Source organism: Pomacea canaliculata, linkage group LG13, assembly GCF_003073045.1.
Source record: "Pomacea canaliculata isolate SZHN2017 linkage group LG13, ASM307304v1, whole genome shotgun sequence".
Lineage (NCBI taxonomy): Eukaryota > Metazoa > Mollusca > Gastropoda > Architaenioglossa > Ampullariidae > Pomacea > Pomacea canaliculata.
Window position 1 is genome coordinate 23,156,795 of NC_037602.1, and position 22,353 is coordinate 23,179,147.

A 22,353-nucleotide genomic window follows, 5' to 3' on the forward strand; every position below is an offset into this window, starting at 1 on the left:
CTTTTGGCAGAATGGCTTTGTAATTATTGTTCCTCGTTTTTCCACAGGCTGACATGTGTTCCATCAGCTTTAATTGTCAGCCCTCGAATTGTGTTCCATCGTCACCCAAACGTGGAACTGTCAACGAACTGTCGGCCAAGCACTGAATCACAGGTCGTCGCGAGGACAGACTCTTCTTTCGGTTGCTTGGCCACAGGAGCGTTGAGGGACGATGGACGGCTGTCTGACGCTGTGACTCAGTGTTCCGACTAGCAATGTGTTGCCCCAGGCTTGTCCTGGGAAAGAGGGGTTTTTAATGTGTGTTTTCTGCGGAAGTATGTATATTTATAATATTTCCATCGGCGGAGAGGTTTTCTTTGGTTTGTTTGTTTTTCATTATCTGATTTATGAGCTCCTTTTTTTTTTGAGTTGGTAGGTCGCACCTTGTGACCGCCAATAAACTTATGTTTTGTACTCTCCCCACGTGTGTCTTTTCACCGAGGGGCGATTGGCTTCGTTGCTCGCGTGTGAAGGTCTGTCTGTGTGACTGTGAACGTGCTTGTGAGAGCGAATCCCGCGACGCCAGATCGCTTTACGCGACAACGATCGTTCACTCCCAAACCATTAGACCGCAAGGTATCGTCTACTGCAGGGGTGGACAAAGTACGAACCGTGGACATCTTTGGACCGCCCCGTCTGCCAAAATGTGAAGTGCACTTGTTGTAATTTTTTTTAATTCAACCTAGGATACTTTTATTGAAATTTAATTTATCAAGTACAACAGTGTTAGAAGTCGGTAGTCCGTAACATTAATTCTAACACAAAGTGCAAAGATAACAAATAACGCTGACGTGTCGGATGGAGTCGAATCGGAGCGGAAGCCTTCAAAGGTAAAATAGTTTTCTTGTGAGAATTCAAACAGCTTCACTTTACACAATAAATTTGGTTAGTGAATGCCATTATGTACTCATTTGTTGTTCATTCCATTATAAGTAGGTTTGTTGTTTAATCACCTGTCTGCTGGTTTTGTGGTATTTTACCGACCCACCACATAGCTGAGAATTTTGAGGCTGGCCCACATCTGGTCGACTGGCACGGAGATAGTTTGCAAACTTCAAAAGAAGAACTTAGGCTATGTCTGTGTTCAAAATTGTCAAAAACAAACAAACAAACAAACAAACAAACAAACAAACAAACAAACAAACAAACAAACCCATCCAAGATCATTTAAATAAGCCACTTGAATCTTTTAAATAAAATGTCACGTTTAAGTCAAAAGGTTCAGTGTGTGCTAATACTACAATGTTAAACTTGATTACTCATAATAATTGCAAAATTTATAAACCGCACTCACACTCCTAAGGAGTATGCTCTTAGCGCTTAAAAAAAAGAAGGAAACATGGACAGCATACGAGGGGACACGAAAACAAACAAATGGCATATGTAAAAGAATAAACAACGGTACTAAACGAAGAATAAAATCAAGTACAGAAAACACAAAAAGGAACCAAATAACAAGAAAAAGAAGAACTGAAAGTAACATGATAAAATCATTGTCCCCACGCCACCCCCTACCAACAACGATTACACTGTCTTCAAAACGCTTATCCGAAAACAAACAAAAAAAATAAAGGGCGGACGACGCTTGGTAAAAGGTGGAGACCACTCGTGCAAGGGGCACTACTCATACTAGGCGGAGACCATTGTTGCCTACTCTCGCAAAGGTGGAGACCACTCGTGCAAGGGGCGCTACTCATACTAGGCGGAGACCATTGTTGCCTACTCTCGCAAAGGTAGAGACCACTCGTGCAAGGGGCGCGCTACTCTTGTCACGACGCACTTCTGCCGGATGAGGCAGATCCACTTTTCCGGATGGGGCGGTGCCTCACGTGACGCAACTCTTCCTGCACTTGTCACGTGAACACCCCGCAAGCCATGGGACATGAGAAGCACGTGTATATTATGTACTATTATCGTTGACGGGATGTCGAGGGGACAAAGAACAAAACAAGACGCACAAAAAAACAAGAGGGTAATAAAAATGATGACGTGTGTAGCGCATTTTCCCAACACATGGGGTTCACCGCATTTTAATATGGTACACGTACCGAAGGTGGTCATTTTATTACCCAAAAGCGCGATTATTTGGAACATTTGAAAATATATGCAGCCCTCCTGCCTGACTGCTAGGGTTCCAAGCTCGATGGAGCATTCTGATTCAATGTAACTTTGTTCGTGAGGTCAATGGTGGCGCGTGCACAATAATGTAAAGGTTGAAACCGCTGAACTAGAGGAAACAAATACGAGATGAAACGTGTTAAGCGCATTTTCCCAACACATGGGGTTCACCACATTTGAATATGGTACACCGAATCTGACTGTATTAGCAGTTAGCAACCACGATTGAATGAGCTTACAAACGCTGCCAAACATTTGAAAAAATTTGCACCTGAGCCTAATAGTGTCAGACTATCTACGATAGCTATCAAAAGTGGCAAGGTTGTGTAAGGAAGATATGTGACACTGATAAATCTAACAGCGATCGGTGCTGACCACATTTCACAGTCTGAAGATCCAAACGGAGATTATCCAGCATTCGAAAATATAGACTGAAGATGCCGAAACACATGGAAACTGCTATAAAATAATAAAACATATTCAAGAACAAATCTGAAGCAAGATTTGCGAGCCTGTTCTGCAGTCTCGATCTCTTCAAATGCCGTGAACTAGCAAGAAGAATAACTCTTTCAAACTACATTGGGACAGCTTAGAACTTCATGCTCTCCCTTTATTTCTTAAAAAAAAAAAAAAAAAAATTAAAGAGAGTTAAACCCTGACTAATGGAATACACGGTTATTCTTAATTCAAAAGAACGCTGTGCGATATCGTTTGGTATATGATATGCTTGAGAAACATCAATAAAATCTACAATAAAAGCACCTTGAGTGTTCGGTCCACACACACAAACTCACGGATTTATAGATGTGAGTGAACTTTTGAGCTTAGATGAGTGTTTGATGGACATTAAATTACAATAACTTTTTTACCATCGAAGAACGTACTACTTACTGCTTCTAACAATTTGAAGATTTTGCAGAACTGCCAACAGAGAGCAATTATTTATTTTGAGTCTCTTTATACATAGAAGTTGGCTAGACTAAGAAACGGACTATAGCTGATGCGCCCGTAACTGCCAGTAATTTTATATGCGCATGCGCAGTCATTTGTCAGAGGCCATCTTCCTGAGTGGAAACGAATGCGACTTATTCTTTGGGAAACGTACGTCTGTTGAGCAGATTTCCTAACCAGAAAGCATCAAGATGTTATTCAGAATTGGTGCATTGCTGTTCTGTATATTGTTAACCGGTGAGTTCTCTTTTATCTTTTCTTGTATTCGTCTATAGACGACAACGATGTAGATTTTTATCATTAGAGAAGACAACGGAGGTCGATGGGTTACAAGCCTTTATTCTTGACTCATTGCGCACATGACTAGTAATCAGCTGACCAAGTACAGCTTGATAAGTCTTCTCGCTTAGAAAACACACTCACCCTATTTTATTCTATTTTTTTCAAATAAACACTTTAAATATCGAACTTCGGCAAACCACTGCAGCGTAGATTGCTACTAGCAGGGCTACTTAGTATACTGTTATATGTTTAGCTGAAAGTACAACCTTTTTACCGCACACAGGCCTTCCAGTCGACTTGTCTCCGACCTGTTGTTCATTCGTAGCCGAAGTGCTGCTGGGTGCTGCTTTGTTCACTTATATTTTAACGAATGAAAATGTTTAGAACGTATTGTTGACAATTTATGATAAACAGCACTAATTTCCATAGATTTGATCGACAGCCGTGCATCTGTTGAACTTCGGATAAAATTCATTGATAATCTCTTGATGTTTTGATGAACACTACAATTGACTTTGAAAAGAAGCTTCAATGACCCCGAATCCACCTCGGTTATCTGCGACTAAAAATTTTTAAAAAAGTGTCCTTCGCCGTTGCATGTTAAAAATTGCCTTAATCGGTTAAATCATCATTAAACATGTCAATTAGTAACATACAGTAAGTATAAAAATGCCCCAACATTATAAAATTTGCGACAGTTTAACTTTGAGGGTCAAGGATGTGTTTTAACTAAGAAACAGGTTAGAATATGGCTTATGATTATAGGGTAAGGGTTGGAACAGAGTTCCAACTTTTTGGTTTTAGCATATATAGTATTACTTTAAGCAGGCTGATGACACTGCAACACTTTAAAAAAAAAAAAAAAAAACTAGAGAAAGAGGCTAGAATTTGAGTGAAGAGGGTAAGAGTTGGGTTAGTATTAGAGCTTTTATGGTTTTCGGGTATACATCATTGTGTCCAGAACAGTCTGTCAGTGCATCATGAGCTTTCCAGAGTTGTTCCTCGTGTGGAATAGGTGAGGAGTAAAATAGCAACTAATGCTTGAATTTTTCAGTTTTGTTTGTAAATCTTGATATGTGTTTTTCAGATAATGTGGGCTTGGCAATAAAAATTATGCCAGGTTATGCTGAGTACATGGTACTTTCTGATGAAAAACTTGTACTTAACTGCTCCAACACACCTGTACAAGGTGCTTTAAAGTGGTACAGAAATGACATACTTTTGAACAGCGACACATCTGCCAACTTGGAGATTCGTGGCAAAGCAGAGAGTGGTGATAATGTCAGCATTTTGACGTACTCCCCTGTGAGCGAGAACAGGTCAGGAGAATATAAATGTAAAAGTGAGGTTGGCACAAGTCCCCCAAGTGTAGCAGCAGAGGCAAAAATTACAGTCTTTGATATAACAGGTGAGCTATGTTGCCGTTTTCAATGTTTACTGGGATCTGTCATGTTTGCTAAATTTGCTGTGACATTTCCCCAACACTTTTTAATACTCTATTGTACAGTAATTTGTATTTATATGTTTTGCTGTTAATACAGGGTCCTTACATAGAAAATTAAAATTGTCCTCTAGCAATCTAGAGAAAAAAATATACAAATTTATTCCTTTCTCAGTTTTAAAACGAGATTAATAATGGAAGTTATTATAGGGTTCCCAGGGATCAGGGATGGTGCCAAGTAAGTCTTTACATTTGCCATTCGGTCCTTACTATTCCTCACACACGTTCTTATATTTTCTTTGTGATCCTTACAAGTCTTTATATCAATAAACTATCACCACAGATTTATTTTTCATGCCTCTTATAAATCCACAAATTATTTTCAAAGTTGACTTTGGCGCAAAATACAGATGATTCTTCGCCTTACCGCTATTTTAATCACATGACTACCAAGTCTCTTTCGCAACGAGAACTTGTGTTTCGCAAGATTTTAGTCTTGATGGATAGCGACATTTCGTTGTCTTCTTGATGATTCAAAAAATGCCAGGGAACTGTTCTTTTGAGAACTGGCTAAAGGAAGAAAAATATACGGATTAAAGATTAAACAAAATAAATGGGCTGTTATGCTTAACAGTTTCGACTCATTCCATCTTTGGTTTAGCATTAATATCACACTTTTTTCATTCCTCTTCTGATCCTCCAAGCCTTTGCATTGCTTGTAGTCACCTTAATTTCCAAAAACATTTGGTCTTCACATCTACACATTGGTCTACTCACTCTTCTTCAAAAGGTCTTTAGAAACTTATCTCTTTCTTGAATCAGAGCCTTGATCTTCTATTTCTCTGCATAGCTCAATTTCTCTCTCTCTCCCCTTTTGAGTGTGCGAGAGAGAGAGGCATGAACTGACTTGTATTACACCTTTCAGGTCTTGCAATTATTATTACTTAGATTTCTAGAAGACTTGTAACATTAACAGTGTATGTTATCAGCATGCTAAAGAGACTTTTTAAGTTATCTAAATATGGCAGATAGGCATCAGAATTAACTCTGATTATTTATTATTAGAATAGTAATACGTGTATTTCAGAACAAAAGAGAGAAGACCAAATACTCATAAATAATACCTCTTTCCTACTGTATATCAGAAAAACTTAAGCGTTGATGACTGTCGGTTAGGTCCTTACAAATGCACCATCCCTGATCCCTGGGAACCCTGTAATAACTTCCATTATTATTCTTGTTTTAAATCGGAGAAAAGAATAAATTTGCATTTTTTTAGCTGTAGATTGCTTAGACACTATAAGCTTATCCTGGTTTGAGTGTCATTGTTAACATATTATTAAATTTTCTTGCAGTCAAGACAACTGAGGCAGAGTTTGAGTACAAAGAGGATGCAACACTGGGATGTGAGGTTCCAATATCAAATGTTAACATTGTATGGAAGAAGAACAATACTAATGTTAGTGATCTGCAGACAGCGAGCAGCACAGCAAAGTTTGTCCAACATCAAAATGGAACACTAGAGTTCAAAAATCCAAGTGAGTGAAAATAGATTTACCGGGACAGTAAAGATCATAAGTAATATTTGCTTAATGTATATTCTAATAAAATATTTCATCATTTCGCACATCGTTTTTATGTGCAGCTGTATACAGATCGTTACTTTAAAAACATCATCTCTTTGCCTGAAAAATCGATGATGTAACATTTAAAGCTGCATATCTCACAAAAAGAGGCTTTGCAAGTTGTAAGCACAAAAAAAGGAGAATTCTATTATATAATGATTACTTTAAATGGCCTGAATGTTTTCTATGGTCGATGTGATCGGTGATCCTGTTTCTCAACTACCAACTCCTCAAGTTTGCTTATCGGCCTAGTCCGTCAGTGGTTGATGCTGGCTCTTCACTTAATCCTCCAGCACCTTGAATCCCCTGCCCCTATGCTTGTCTTCTCTTTGTAGACTATAGCACTTGCTTTGTCACTGATTGGGTGGCTTAACAACTCGCGCGTTCTTTCAACATGCAACAAAATGATTGCCTGAGGCTGCCCAAATCATGTTCATTTCGTTGTTGAGTGGCTCAGGACTTTACAGACTACAACACAAATACTCCTTTGTAAACAGTTCGCTTTAACACAGTGTTCTAGTGGCGACGAACATCTAACAATTGACCCAATGTTTACATCCAGGGCAGTTCCCCTGATATATCACACCTTAACCCAATCTTACAATCCAAGTAGGAAAATTACCCTCCAAATCTCCATCCAGTAATACAAATACACATGGGAAGGCCGTACACACTGGCCGTGTTGGTGAGGCGGTTTCATGGGTCACAGGAGGTACTCACGGGGCTAATGGTGCTCCTAGCCCAAGTTGCTGGGTGCTGGCCCAAAAGCGATCAAGGAATGGTTCTGGGATGCCATTCTTCCTTATCCAGAAGGGCTCCAGTTAAATCACCCTATACTATTAAAACCTGTAACTTGAGGTTACACTATGCTACCATTCTAAACAATATTCTCCAATTCACACAACTTTCTCTCATATGTATGTGTTTATTTTCGAAGTCGACTTTGGCGCAAAATACAGATGATTCTTGCCTCGCCGCTATTGTGCTCAACGGTTCACCGTTCACCAAAGATTTTGTGTCACAGTTAACAATTTCCCATCTTATGTTCTCATTCATTCTCCAATTTATTCAAGATACAGTTGCAGTTGTAAGTCGCAAAGGGGTTAAAATAATTTGAAAAACATGATGACATGGACTGGTCTGTGACAGGCTTCAACACCATCATTCCGTGGAAAATCTTTGATAATCTCTCAGTGTGTTTCTGGGTCCTTGATTTCCTCTTGCTCTGTCTCCAAAGAGTAAGATTCAATGATTCATCTTGTGGCTTGGTGCAGCAATAATGGTCTACAGCTCATTGTATCTAAAACCAAAGAGCTGATGGTTGATATTTTGCAGAAACAGATGTCCTCTTGGGCATCTCACTCCATTGAGCATGTTCACCACTTTAGATTTCTGGGTTCCAATGATCTCAGCTGGAAATTTGGATGTGGTTTCCACTATCAGAAGGCCCAGAAACATCTTTACTTTCTTTTCCAGCTGAAGAAATTTGGCATAAGTTGGGACATTCTAATTTTGTATATTTTAAAACTAAAAGTTTTGTGTGTCTGGTTAGAACAATTTTAATTTTGAATCTTGGTTTCAATTCATATGGTCATTTAGATTTAGCTTTGGTATGTTTCAAGGCAGTATATAAAAAAAAATTTGTAACAGATAACTTGCAGGTTTACCTAAAAATTTTGCTTAAGGGAATAAAGTATTTTGTTATTCATAAAATAAATGTAGAGAGGAGTTAAATGGATGACGTGTTTGTTTCGGTGAGCCCCCCTTTTTACTCTGAAGGGGCTCCTTTTGAGTTCTTAGAATAATCTCTGTATTGCTGTGTCATGCTGCCATGATAAGGTGACCTAAAATTACTCTTTGGTCCACTAAAGATACTTGATTTAGGATAACTAGGACTGCTGGACTGCTCCCTTCCAACTGTTTTTACTTTCTATAAGGGATCAGTAAGTCCTCAACTGTTAATGATATCACTTATTCTTGTATGTAGTATGTAGAACTGTGGTATGTTATCAGTCATGGCTTTTAGCCAGAATTTCATGTTCTAATTTATCTTTTAGCTCGAGAAGATGCTGGCTTGTACTTCTGCACATTTCAAACACAAGCTGGACAGCAAGTGAAAATTCCTGTGGCGTTCTATGGTAAGCAGTACTCACTTATTGTGCTTGAATAACTATTTGCTTCTGAGCGTCTTTATTTTAAAGACTCCATTCATAGCACTAATTAATACCTTAAACTCCAAGTCAACACAGACTACTAAGAGACATTTGCAGAGACTACCTTAAGAACAGGATTCATGACAGCATTTTGACAAATACAGCCCTATCCCTCCCTGAAGTCTTCTCCAATCATCCCCAGACTGCAAGACCAACTAAAACATCACTGAACATTTATCAGTGGCATGATTAAAACATAAAACACTTTATTATTACTACAGTATTGTGAATAAAGGCATAAATTACTTAACTATCAATAGATGGTGTTTTGTGTGTGTAAAAAGCAACACATATATGTGATGCACACGTCCTATTTTTATGAAAGCTGATACTTTATCCTTGTGGTAGCCACATAGACTGCCTTGCTGTATGGGTATGCCTTTTGTTTGCCGAAACTTTTCAGCTTCCACTTCCTACTTGAACATGCAGTTGTAATTATGTTGCATGGGTACCACATGTTGGAGCAGTAATTGACTTCACACTTTGATTTCAGGGACAAAATGTGTACTTTGTAACCAGATATTTACAGAGTATATCTATTTTGTCAATAACTGTTGATATCAGTAAAAACAGTCTAAACCATTTTTTAATGATTGTGGCTCTTGTTGGTGTGGCCTCCCTTCTAACACGTCAAAGGATAAATGTAGACATTATAGTTTAGTGTAGACACTAATTTAATCTGCCAAACACATGATCTGGATGCCAGTCATACTGAAGCAACATACTAGAATGGTTTTATTTGTGTTAAGCTTGCAGAAGTCATTGTTCACATTAAATATGCCTTGCAAAATAGGATATTGACAGATGACAGTCATTTCTCATTTACAGTAATTAAAACATAGTTCATGCTCATTTGCACTGTAAAAAAAAAAATAGGCTGAGAAATAAGCTTTAACCACTTCTCCAAAGATGGGGTCATCATCACAGAAACCCATGTCCATCTCATGAATATTAACAGAACTGAAGACCAATGTCTTGTCTAGGTCAGAACTGAAGTTTCCTGCATAGTCAAGTAGCACACCAACTGAAGTCTGAGAGACTGGATTTGCTAGACAGGAGTTCAAACTCTTCCATTTGGACCCATGAGTACATTGATCTGCTGAGAAAGCTACAGTAGTGACAGTGGAGTTTGCATTTGTACTGAGTTGACAAAAGCCACTTCCAAGCCATGCTCTGGAAAAATGCTATCTACAAATTTCCATGCAGAACAAATCACACTGCTAGACTAGAAGCAGCTAAACATCTTAGTTCATCAAGTGAATCTGGTACATATGGTGTTTCTTATTGACTACAAAACATACAACTACCTAGAACAACATGCTGTAAATTGCAATATCACAAGTAAGTTCTGTGTCCTTACAAAGGAAGAATGAACAAGACAACAGACTTGCAAAAAGAGGCCGTTTTCTGGATCAGACCTCTGGATAAATGACTTGGTATTTAGAAACTTGATACCAGCAAAACGGGATCCCGTTAACAGACAGCAGAATAAGAGATGTACTCCATGACCTAGAGGGGTGATTGTAGGCTATTACTTGAATAGAAGTAAAAATGTAAAAAAAATTTGTTGCGCACTACCATGATGCTGTCATGCTCAGACATAGGATATGACTTTATTTATCCTGACAGGCAGTTAACAGTATGATCGATAAATACTGTAGGAAGTTTATATTTTATACTGACCTGGACAGGGAGCTAGTGGAGAATAAAGAGGATTTTGCATGGTCTTGTAAATGTGCTTGGAGTATGAGTTGTTTTCAATAGCAAGTTTGTTGAGAAGATCTAGAGGACTGCCACACACAGAACTACAATAACTGCAAGCTGCTATCATGTTCTGCTTGATGCTGTTGTGGCACAGGCACCCCAGATGAAGAGCACATTCTGCAAGAATGTCTTCTTCACGCACCTGAGAGATCCGCCATGGCGTCTAATGCAACAAAATTGAATTACTATTTGGGAACAGAAATGAACTAGAGAGAACTTTCCAATTCATCATAGGAAATGTAATGGACATACAAATTTGAAGTACATGTTCTCCTAGCAAAGAGCTTTACCATCCATTTGTTTTATGTATATTTTCAGCTAAACCCATGGTGCTGCCTTTTGAGAAGTCGAAGAATCTAGTGCAAGAAGAAAGATTAGAGATTCGTTGCAAAGCGCTTGGATATCCCCAGCCAACCATTTATTGGTTCAAGGAAGATGTTCCAATTCCAGTGAGTGCATGTTTTAGTTTTTGTATATGCACATTACAGAATTACGGTGAAATTTTAATTTGAGAAAGACTTCAGATCAGAGAAAGGAAGTATTGAATCAACTCTTCATAGGGTGACATGTTGTAAACCTATTTCCTGCTTAATGAAAATAAATTGCCAAAAAGTAGCAAGCTTGTGTAATCCTGTAGTGTGAGTAATCCTGATCTGTCTACAATTAAACATTTAACATGGTTAGTTGGCTTTAATAAGAGTAGTTTGCGTTTAACTAAAGTTAATTGGTTTTTTGGTTTGTATGGTCCAGCAGTAAACAGGGGAATTTACTTTTTGCAAACAATTTCTAAAAAAAATTCAGTTGCATGAGTTTCTTTTTACAGCCTGACGATAAGGAGTCACGATTCACTTTGTCAGATGTGGATGGGTTTCCTAATGCTCGTCTTGAAATTGCTTCTGTCAACTTTGATGATGCAGGAAACTACATGTGTCTGGCAAATAGTACTAAATTTTCAGACATGAACGCCAACCAGACGATCCACATCCGCGTAAAGGGTAAGTTTAAGTGGTTTTGGGGTACAAGGTATCCTCAGTTTTTGTTTTATTCAATAAAACCTTCCCACTAAGACTTGCTAAAATTTACCAAAATCGGGTTGTAACTTAGAGGGGTTGTAGTAGGAAGATTTCATTCCACTAACCATGACCTTAAACACATTTTATTTATTTAAATGCCATTAAAAAGCATATCATCATGCTGTTTTCTTCTTCTTGGTTATACTTGTTCAGCCATTGTTATGCCATTTATATGGGAACTAACTCTTCAGGTATGAGTGGTCAATACAAATGTTCCCTATTGCAAAGATACCCTCTTAAATTGTACTTTTTATATTTTTCAACATGATTTCTGCAGAAAGTTGCTATAAAGTTCAAACAGCCTGTCACAGTAATTTATTTTTAGAGACACTTGATTTCTGAAAAAGACCATTAAAGGGATTCTAACCCATATATTCAGACTCAAAAGTGGCATTAATTACGACAACAGTATAACTAAGTTTCACAATTTCTACATTTATTTCACCTTTGCTGATGTGCATCTATCCAAAAACGTCTATTGAAATTCGTAATTCTCTGGGTCGCGAGCTGGAAAGGCTGCAGAAGCCTCGATTTCAGTTTGTGAGGGGTTTCCCTGGCTGGTGATGCTACTTTGGCAAAAACATACCATGCGGTTGCTCTTTATATGCAGTTATGGGTCATATGTGTGTTATTTTTGGTTGTGGTAAGTGTACAGGCCATAAATCTAGTGTAAGTACGCACAGCTATTAGGTGGGTATATAGGAAACCAGCTTTCTGCTAGTGACGTGTATATTGAGAGATGACCAAAAAAATAGAAACCACGTGTATGTATAAAGTATTTTAAACCTTTGCTTGAAAAGTTTTTAGTCTTAAAAAAACTCATGCATTTGTTTCCAGTAATGAAAGTATTGACACAACATAACTACAAAATTCCCACATGCATATATATATTTACACTTGCCTATAGCCAAGAACCTTCTTACACACGTGCATAAATTCAGTGCAGTAGCGACTCTCTTCTTTGGTTTTCATCCTTTGTCAAAAGCCACATTTGCACCTACAATGTATTTGGAAGGACAAACCCTGGCTAACGGTATGAAGTAAACAGCCATTATAAAATAGACTGGGACTGCTATTGTCATATTAAACCTCGTGCTTTCTTGTTTCTTTGCGATTTCACCAGATTGAAACATGTATTCCAGCGGTTCTCAACCTGTGGGGCGCGACCCTGTGGGGCGCGACCCCCTGGGGGGTCGCGACGTGCCTACAAAGGGGTCGCGAAGGTGGTCCTTTTTTAAACGTTTCTTATGCCGGTATTAGTGAAATTAGCTTAGATTGTGTAACCGAGTGGTGAGGGCGATCAAACTCCAAATCTCTTCTCCCTATTCAAGTCCACTGTCTCGGCATGCAGTGACTTCTCACTTCCAAAACTCAAAACACAATCCCCCTCTCAACAATTAACCCTCCAATCTCCCTCCTCTCGCTTTTTGCCCTCTCTCTCCCCCAATCTCTCATCGCTGACTCCCCTCTCCCTCTCCAGTCACACGTCTATTTTTTTTTTTAAAACATCTAAAAGGCACGCATTCAGGAAACTTCCATCATTCACACCCTTTCGCCCTCGCACGTGCTCAGTTCTAGTACTCTATGACCCTGACAGAAGGCCATGACCAGACAGTGCGGGGTGGGGGCTTAAGAACGACCGATGACTGCTGCTAATGGACATATTTATCGGACATATTTGAGAAGCTGAACGTTGTGAATACTTCTATGCAAGGGAAAGACACCACCATATTACAAACAACTGACAAGATGAATGCTTTCGTCCGAAAAATTTCGTTGTGGACGCAAAAGATACGCCAAGAAAATATTTTTGATGTTTCCGTGCTTGTGTAAGTGCAAGACCGACGTTAACTTGAATCTTGATCAGGTGAAGAATGTAATTATTGCCATCTAAACGGACTGCAAGAAAGGTTTCAGCATTACTTCGCTGAAATTGATGTGACTAAATACGATTGGATTCGTAATCCATTTCTGGCTGATCCTAGCACAAGCAGGTTGTCCACGGAAGAAGAAGAGCAGCTCATCGACCTTTCGAGTGACCAATCCCTGAAAATGGTCTTCCACACAACACCAGTGCCAACATTCTGGATTAGTATCAACGGTGAGAAAGCAATTAAAGTTCTTCTGCCATTTCAACTTGGTATGTGTGTGAGCAAGGATTTTCAGCATTGGCAGCACTGAAGACTAAATACAGAATCGTGTGGACGCAGAGGCTGAGCTGCGAATAGCAGTGGGTACGAACATCGCACCCAGGTTCGCTTCTCTATGCAACAGCAAGCAGGCTCAACCTTTCTCATTAATCAAAGTGAGAGTCCAATAAAATAATATTTATTAGCACCGCATAATTTGCTTTAGTAAAATTTCATTAACAGTTATACTTCTTGCAGATACGAACTTTGTTATTCCGTTGTTGATTTCCTCGAGGTTCGAGGTTAGCTAAGGCTCCCACCCTCTTCCACCGACCTAGCTGGCTAAGGGGGGTCGCGGACGTACCGATGTTCGTCAGGGGGGGCGTCACAAGTAAAAGGTTGAGAACCGCTGATGTATTCACTTGATTATCAAATTATACCGAAGGAGAACAAATTTCTGCTGCAGTTTGAGAAACCTTACTCTAAATTTCTCTTACTGTGCTCTCAACAAAATATTAAATGCTTTCTAGCTCAGAGAGGTACATCGGCTACCCGTGGAAATTATCAGTCTGCCCACACGATCGATTTCTCTGTTTGATGCTAGTGGTCAGTCTTGAGGTGTATGGCTGCATGCTGGTTCAAGAGGTTTGAACTGGTATGGCTGAACATCAAATACTTTAACTGATTCTGTGGTAATATCCACAGCTTGCGAGTCAGCCATTGTTTTTGCCAAAGAAGCATAACGTTTCCGATATTCCGTGCGATTGGGTTACTTCGTCAAGTGATCGTTAATCTTTGGAAACCAGCAAAATTCCTCACCTTCAGCAATGATTTACACTTGAACAGCCTTGATGTGGCTTGAATGTCCAATATATTTAGGGTCTTCAACACTTATACAAATAATGAAGCACAGTCAACTGATGCTTGCTGAAAAGAGACGACAATGATTCAGGAGAAGGGGGCGGGGGGGATTCATTTAAGCCAAAAAATATATCAACTCTGTTTTGACCCTATCGTCCTAACACTGAAAGTCAAATTAAATAGGCCCATTTAAATGAATGCCCAAGGAGTTACAGGCAACGGTTTGCGCCTGTCACCAATACAGTGAGGGTTGGCTGTCCTGGGTTCTGTTCTTGTCTCAGGCATGCTGTTCTTTCTAATCATGTGGCATCTGTTTACAGGGCTGGCTGCCTTGCCATGATAATACCCAAACATCGACACCCCAGCATGTAATAATGACAAAGTGGATCTGCATAGCTGATGTCTTTATTTGGGCCTGGAATGATGTGGGATCATAATTATGGTCATAGCTAGGATGAGTTGGTATTGTGAGACCTGTTTGATTAAAATAACTTTGTTTGGTTTGGTTATATTCTAGAAATCCACTTCCCGTTTTTGTCAAGAATGCACAACTCCTGTGATGATCACTTGTAACTTAAACTGTGTTTTACAATTTCATTTTAGACAAACTGGCAGCTCTGTGGCCATTCCTTGGCATTGTGGCTGAAGTGGTTGTGCTTTGTACAATCATATTTATTTATGAAAAGAAACGTAACAAGGATGCTAATGCCGAGGAAGATGTCAACCAAGATGGGTCAGTAAAAATATGTTTTCTCAGTTTCTGTTCTGCATTTAAAGCCAGCTGTTGTGATGTTGCAAAAGAAATCATTTAAAAAATATTACTAAGGACAATCTCTGCTGTTTGTTTTGTTTTTAATGTACACTTATGGAAAGGTTATGTTTACTATCCCATATTTACTCTTCAAAGTACTTTTCCCTTTTTGCTTTTACATTGGCTTAAGCCTCTTATCTTTAATTATCTTTGATATAATTATATTATTTGGGGTATTAGTGACTCAACCTTTTTATGTAATATTACTTTTTCTTGCATGATATAGCCTTAGTTGCTGGTATGGCATTGAAAACAAACAAAATCTTGTGTAAATTAACAATGATATTTTTAAAATATCAACCTCAATTTAGATGCACACACATGCAGTTATTGTTAACAGTTAATTTGTGAACAAGTTTGCATTATTAGAGATCAACCAGTCTGTCACCCATCTAATGAGGCAAGCATAACATTCATTTCAGTTGAAAGTTTGATCTGTATCACCCAAAAGTTCAATTCGAACTTTATTGTATGTCCGAGGAAGTCCAAGACAGAAATATTTTTGCGCACAAACAACCACATATGCAAACATAATATGAGTATATAGATATATCTGTGCAGCATAACGGGCAGACATACATACCCATACAAGACATTTAACACGCATGCACGCCTACACCTTCTCTCACAAACATGTGAAACCTCCTAAGGAGGATGCCAGGTAGTATGACAGCCCGACGAGTCCTTGTGCATTTTATTTAGGATGGTGGTGGCTGGAAGGACCTCTGGTAGGCAGTTTTTCATGCACATGACACTTTGTAGGGCCTGCCTGAGGGCAATACAGTCAAATCTCTCTACTATGCCACCTACCGGGACCGATCAAAAGTGGCATAGTAGCGAGAGTGGCATAGTAGTGAGGGTTCGTAAAAACGGCTTTATTTGTTCAAGTTACCCGTCAGTCCAAAGCAGGGGTGGGCAATTAATTTTCCATAGGGGCCGCATGAGAAATTGGGATGGTTTTAGAGGGCCGGACTAATATAGTTAACTCAGTTTTACCTAATACTGTATGTATAGTATATATACTGGCGGGCGGGCCGGTCAGAGACAGGAGGCCTTTGCCCAGGTCTGGTCCAAAGCTCTCAAGAATCGTCGGCTTCGCTAGCTGTCTCCTCTCATTCTCCCCCTCACCTCTTCATCCTCCACCCCTCCCAACCACATCCGCGCACCTGCATCCTGTCGCTAGTCGACCCCCTCACACCTTCCCTCTGTCACGTGGCTGTCACCCGGCCAGCGACCACCATCCCCCACATTGCCAGCCTCCACCCTCCCTGTGTGGTTGCTATGTTCCATCCACCTAATTGCAATGTCCCACACTACCATAATCGAGCACTGCGCGGAATTTCACAACTTGTGCCTTTTAACAGTCACACAAAAGTGGCATAGTAGCGAGAGTCTGGGGTGGCATAGTAAATTTTTTTTTACATTGAATTTATAGTCGGGACCGAGCAAAAGTGGCATAATACCGAGAGTGGCATAGTAGCGGGGTGGCATAGTAGGGAGATTTGACTGTAGCTGAAATTTGGGATGGAGACGATGTGATTGGTCTGAGGTGATGTTATATGTAATCTTTCTGACTGCATGAAGGTAGAATATGCACAGAACAGTTATACAACAGGCTCCGCATTCTATGGATTTATGAATTTATAATTTTTTAAACATCTTGTTTTCAGAGCAACACCTGAAAAGAAATCTGAGGGTGTGCGCCACCGTGGTAATACAAATAATCCAAGGGCTTGAATGTATAATGTCATCACATCTAGAAACTGCCTGGAAATTTTTTTCTTAAATCTTGACACATTTTCTGCTTTTCTTTCACTATATTTATGCAGAATATTTTTTAGCATGGTTACCCTGTTTACCCTCACTCCCTCCCCCCATGTTTGTTTTTCCTACCATCTCTTTTATAAATGAGGAGGGGGAACTAAGCATTTTCATAACTATGACCTTTTTAGGAAAAATCTTTGTTCCTGAGTGATCAACTTTTTTTTTGCCTCTACTGTGATTACACTTTTTCTGGGAAACATTTTACACATTTTTATTCCCATGTAAGTGACACTTCATGTGTTTGAACTTTGTGGTTTTGCATGTGTGGAGTAAATTTTTTTCACCCAAAGCTAGATTATTTCATAATAGGATTAGTAATTTTGTGTGAAGAAGGATTGTTGCTTGAAGCTAACCTTCCTGTTGTATGAATGTTTTTGCGCAACATTTTTCTCAGAGGGACGTCAAGGTCTGATGACTGCAGTGTATGGGAAGTTTTGTCATTAAGGTTTGTCTGGTGTGTCATGTGTGTCTGAATTGTTAGAGACATGGATCTGAGTGAAAGTGCAAAGTGCAGGCTTTTTGAGTGTGCTATGTGATATTCTGAAGAATAAAATCACTATTAATAACTTGTTTTAAACATTGATAATACTGATCTTAATGTTGTGATTGGTCTGTTAGAAGATACATTATTTTATAGATTAGCTCGGTTTGTTTTTCCAAAAGAGCATTGTCATCTGCAAGGTGAAGACTAAATATGTATATAAGATTTGCCAGTAATCTGTGTTATTGCAAAAGAAAGATCCCAAAACATCTGCTTCATGATTTTTTGAAATGCATCAGATTTTTTTTGTATACTATGCTGTAGAAGTATTCTGTGGTGTAGTTGATGGCATTCTTGAAATTTGTATTCCTACAGTAAAATGATGCTGTTTGTATTACTGCAAATGTAAGTATGGCAACATTTGTTTAGATGTAAATTGCACTTTTTCCAAAACTTTTCCTCTAGTCTTGGATACATAACTTGCATTTACGTTTTTTTTAGGATCTGCTGCTATATTGACTACCATTAACATTTTTTGGGAAAAAGTCATTTCTGACAATTGGGGAGGGGGGAACAGTTGAAGATTGTAGACTGTCCCTTGATTAATAAGATTTTATGGTAGCAGGGAAGGGAGATAATGTCCAAAGTGGCAAAGTATATGTGGATGGTTAACTACAAATTGAATTAGATGGAAACAACTACAATGTTTCAAAGGTGATCCATACATAAGAGACGTGCCACTAGAAGCACATATATCGTGGTATCTTTGGAAATATTTTCTTAATCCAACTCATTAGCATTGTTAGACACGTGTCATTCAGATTCTTCGATATGCATGAAATTCAAGCATTTTCCAAAACAAAATACGGAAAGTGTTAGAAGAACAAATAAGAACTCTCTATGAAGTTTAAAACATTCAGGAATTGGCTGTTTCTACCTCATTGCTTCCTGAGAAAACGCTTTCTTGCAAATAAACAAGAAATAAGGTACCACTAGCAACAAAAAATAGTCATCCTGTTTACCAGTGAAGGGATAAGGTTTATTTCAAAAATGTTAAGGTAAAGCTATGATATTGCAATAAAAAAATGGAAGCACATTGTAACACCAGTTAGGTTGCATTCAGCATGTATACATAACATTGCCAATGTGTTCACTATTATTCTTTACCTTTACATGTTTGATTTTTAGAATAGTAACTGTTTTATGTTAGTAATTCTAATTCTTTCCTTAAGTAGCATACTGGCCAGAAATCAGTCTGTGCATTTAACTGTAACAGTTAATGTGTGTGTTCTTAAGAACTGACAATTGTTAGGCTCAAAGAAATGAGAATCTGCAATCTTTTTTGAACACCTTTAGGTCCTTTTAAGCATTGGATGTTAACCAACTTTCTCCAAAATGTGTTTTTTGTCAGACTGCATCTTTTTTATTATTAATATTGACTTTTATTCTTATGTATACACACATTTCAGTGTTTTATGCTGCTTGCGGCGTGGTATTGTGCAGTTTAACAAAAGCGTTCCTCGTAAACAATGATGTAGATCAGCCAAAATACTATATTATATAAGACTGTATATACAGTGCTGCAGTTATAGCATCTTGGCTGTTGCAGGAAATAAAATTAGTTATTCCATTTCAGCATCTATATAGTCCTGTTCTGCAGTTTAAGGTTTAAAAAAAAAAGTAGACTATCCTCATTCCTATTCTGAAGACAGAATAATCAGTTTCATGTATTAAAATAGGGAAATGTCTTGAGTCATTGTTTTTGGGCATTATTTCATTCATGGTGTGTGTGTGTGTTATAAAGCATGCTGAGCCAGCCTTTCACCAATGAAACGTCCTTTTTTTCTTATTTCACTGGCTTAACTTAAAGATAGACGATGTTTTGTTTTTTTTCAACAATACTCCATAGTACTGACACAAATATATAGACACAGATTTGTGCCCTTGTTCCTCTTTTGCCACATTGGCACCCACTTGAACCATTAAATGTCTTTTATCAATAATTTGTGCTTTAATGTTCTGTTAGAGGGAGGTGTGTTTCTGAAAGGTGAGGGGAATTAACATTTCATAAGGTAAATAGTCCTTGTCAGAGCACATTTCGCTCAGAGCTGAAAATATAAAACAATTTGCATATTTGAAAAGGACCTTTTTCTATTCTTAGCCATTTGGCTACTTTCACACACTACCCCACCCGCCAAAAAAAAAGTTATAGGCAAAATTAACTTTGCTTAAGTAACGTTTTATCGATGCCGTATTGAAAATGTAAATTTTACTTTCACCCTGTACAGTCTTAATATATTAGTTATTACAACAGTGCGCATAAGTGCTTAAAAATTTAGAAGTTTTGGGGACTAGATGTTTGGTATAAAACTTGCATCACCTGACTCCAAATAAGCCACTTATAGGAATCCAGAACTCTTATTTTGATGTTGCATCACATCGAAAACAGCGTATAAAGGGAGTTAATTTTTGTGCCTTACCTATTAGGTGGAAAAGTATAACCGAGGGTTAGTGGCCACGACATTAGTTGAGAGGGAAGTGACTACAAGTTTGAAGAGTGCACACAGAAAGCGGAGGCACTTAAGAGGCCATCGACGAAAAGAGTGGAAACAGCTAGTTACGTGATGTTACTAGTTACATGTAGTTAATTTAATTACAATAATACATTAAAAAAAATATGTGCAACAAGTGAGAGGTGCTTTAGCATCAGTAAGGCCCAATCGATTAAAAACAGTTGCATAAACTAAAACATTGGATTCAAAAGAATACAATATAATGTATGTACCATCTACGAAAACCCATATATGCTTGTAAATGACGATCATCATCCCGGAAGTGTGGAGGTCTTGAGAGCCTCCCAAGACTTGACTGTTTCCATATTCTGCCAGTTTTTGTTTCTCCTCACCCACCCCTTTGTTGGACTGTTGTGTGTTATTTTCTAATTCATCTCTCCGCTTTTTCTCCACATGGCACTGCTGAACGGGGAATTGTTGCAAGCTGGAAAACATTTCTCATTCCATTTTGTCAAGACGTCTGCAGACTCATAGGTTCGCGCTTATTCTCTAGTGCATAATTTTAGGGGCGATGTGGTGGTTTTACGGGCTCTGCATATCGAACCGAAAGTATTTCCTAGGTCTGAATTTTAAAAAAAAAAAACAAACAAGTCAAAAAGCTTAGTTTTACAAATGAAAGCGTTAGTCGAATATTACAGCTGAGACCAGTGTCCGGTTTTATTGTTTAAAAAATGTGAAGCGCTGACTTGAAACTGTGGTGTTTATTTTATTCTCACCGCTTTCTCTATCTTCATTGAGTATGCTGTTGCATTTTGCCAATGTTTGTTTATTTATCCCAGCGACTTCATGCCAGAGGAAAAGTATGAAGGAGGTGTTGCATTCTCTGAGACTGAGAGTAGTCCTATACCAGCGTCTTTGAGTTTAGCTCGTGGTTCTTGCGACAAAATAGCTCCAACGACTCGAATACAGATATTATTAGCTGCAGTCCGGCAGGTCACTGACCAGTTCAATCGCACTTTCTTTTTAGTGGACTCTTCTGCATTTGATAACCAAGTATCCTTTCTTTCCACAAAAGAACACAATGCAGCTATACAGACAACGTTTTGAAAGATTTGTTATACCTTTAATTTATATGTGTGTGTGTGTGCTTCAGACGTGATTAAACATTTCCTATTATTATGGTGATGGAAATCGATCTGTTATTTATAATCACATCGTGTATGTCGGGGTCTACCAGCGACTGTATCGCGCAGTGCGACCACAGAGCAAGGGCTTCCTTAGCAACGCCAACGCGCAAAAGCCCGAATCGATGGCGTCCTGTAACTGAGGCGGGGCGAGAGAACAACCAGATGTGGTGTGGCGGAGTCTCAAACGTGGGAGAGAAATAAAGAGGGAAAAGGAGATCAAAGCAACTGGGATTAAGTGGGATATCCTGCACTTAACACATGAAGTAGCAAGTCATGCATGATGTTCCCTTATTAACAATTATCTGGGTTAAAAAAAAGTGGAAAGTGTTATAATGCATTTAAAAACACGATACGGAGACAACGCCAGGATGTATACTCAATACTCTGCTACTCTCCTCTCCACTTATTATTTACCGCTGTAGTGGACCAGTGGGAGTTGATATGGACCCCGCGTCTCCGTACCGTTTGTCACAGTCAAGATGGCAGTTGTGCCGACTTGTTTTCACGTAGTCAAGGTAATGGTCACGCCTACTTAATAATAATATGTTTATTTATATAGCGCTTTTCCCCACCATTAAAGGCTTCATCATGCCCTCTTTGTTCAGCGACTGATGCACTCCAACTCCACATTGCCTGCACTAGACTCTGGTGACCATCGAGCCTTTATGCTGGTCCCCTGCGTATAACACCCTCCCTTTGTAGCTCCGCCAGACTGCCTCTTTAATTGGTTTCAAGCAGCTATTTATAACTCACCTCTTAGAGACACCTCTGGAATACATCACAGCAACTGTTTTCATGGAATCAGTGTACTTTACAGGTATCATAAACTTAACGTAGCGGTTACTCTGACTACGAACTTGTATTACTGGGCTGCTTGCAAACGATTTTTTTCCAGTTAACTACTAAAACGAGGCTGGTGTAGACAAGTCTTCCTGTTTAGTCACATTCATTATTTAGGCTCTCCGAGACTAAAATAGGAGAACCGGTGACAACTGTCTTTTTGGCATTGACTTCTACTCATCACTCCTCTTGCTGACTTTG

General features: G+C 38.8%; 1 protein-coding gene across 1 annotated transcript; it reads left to right on the plus strand.

Moving 5' to 3' along the window:
- The first annotated feature begins 3,186 nt into the window (after positions 1 to 3,186).
- LOC112553779 (neuroplastin-like) lies at positions 3,187 to 19,368 on the plus strand. Its single transcript, XM_025221221.1, has 8 exons — positions 3,187 to 3,345; positions 4,478 to 4,798; positions 6,187 to 6,369; positions 8,514 to 8,594; positions 10,752 to 10,882; positions 11,257 to 11,428; positions 15,100 to 15,229; positions 16,978 to 19,368. The coding sequence occupies exons 1-8, from the start codon at positions 3,300 to 3,302 to the stop codon at positions 17,042 to 17,044; spliced, it is 1,131 nt and encodes a 376-aa protein (XP_025077006.1). The 5' UTR covers positions 3,187 to 3,299; the 3' UTR covers positions 17,045 to 19,368.
- Positions 19,369 to 22,353: the final 2,985 nt, after the last annotated feature.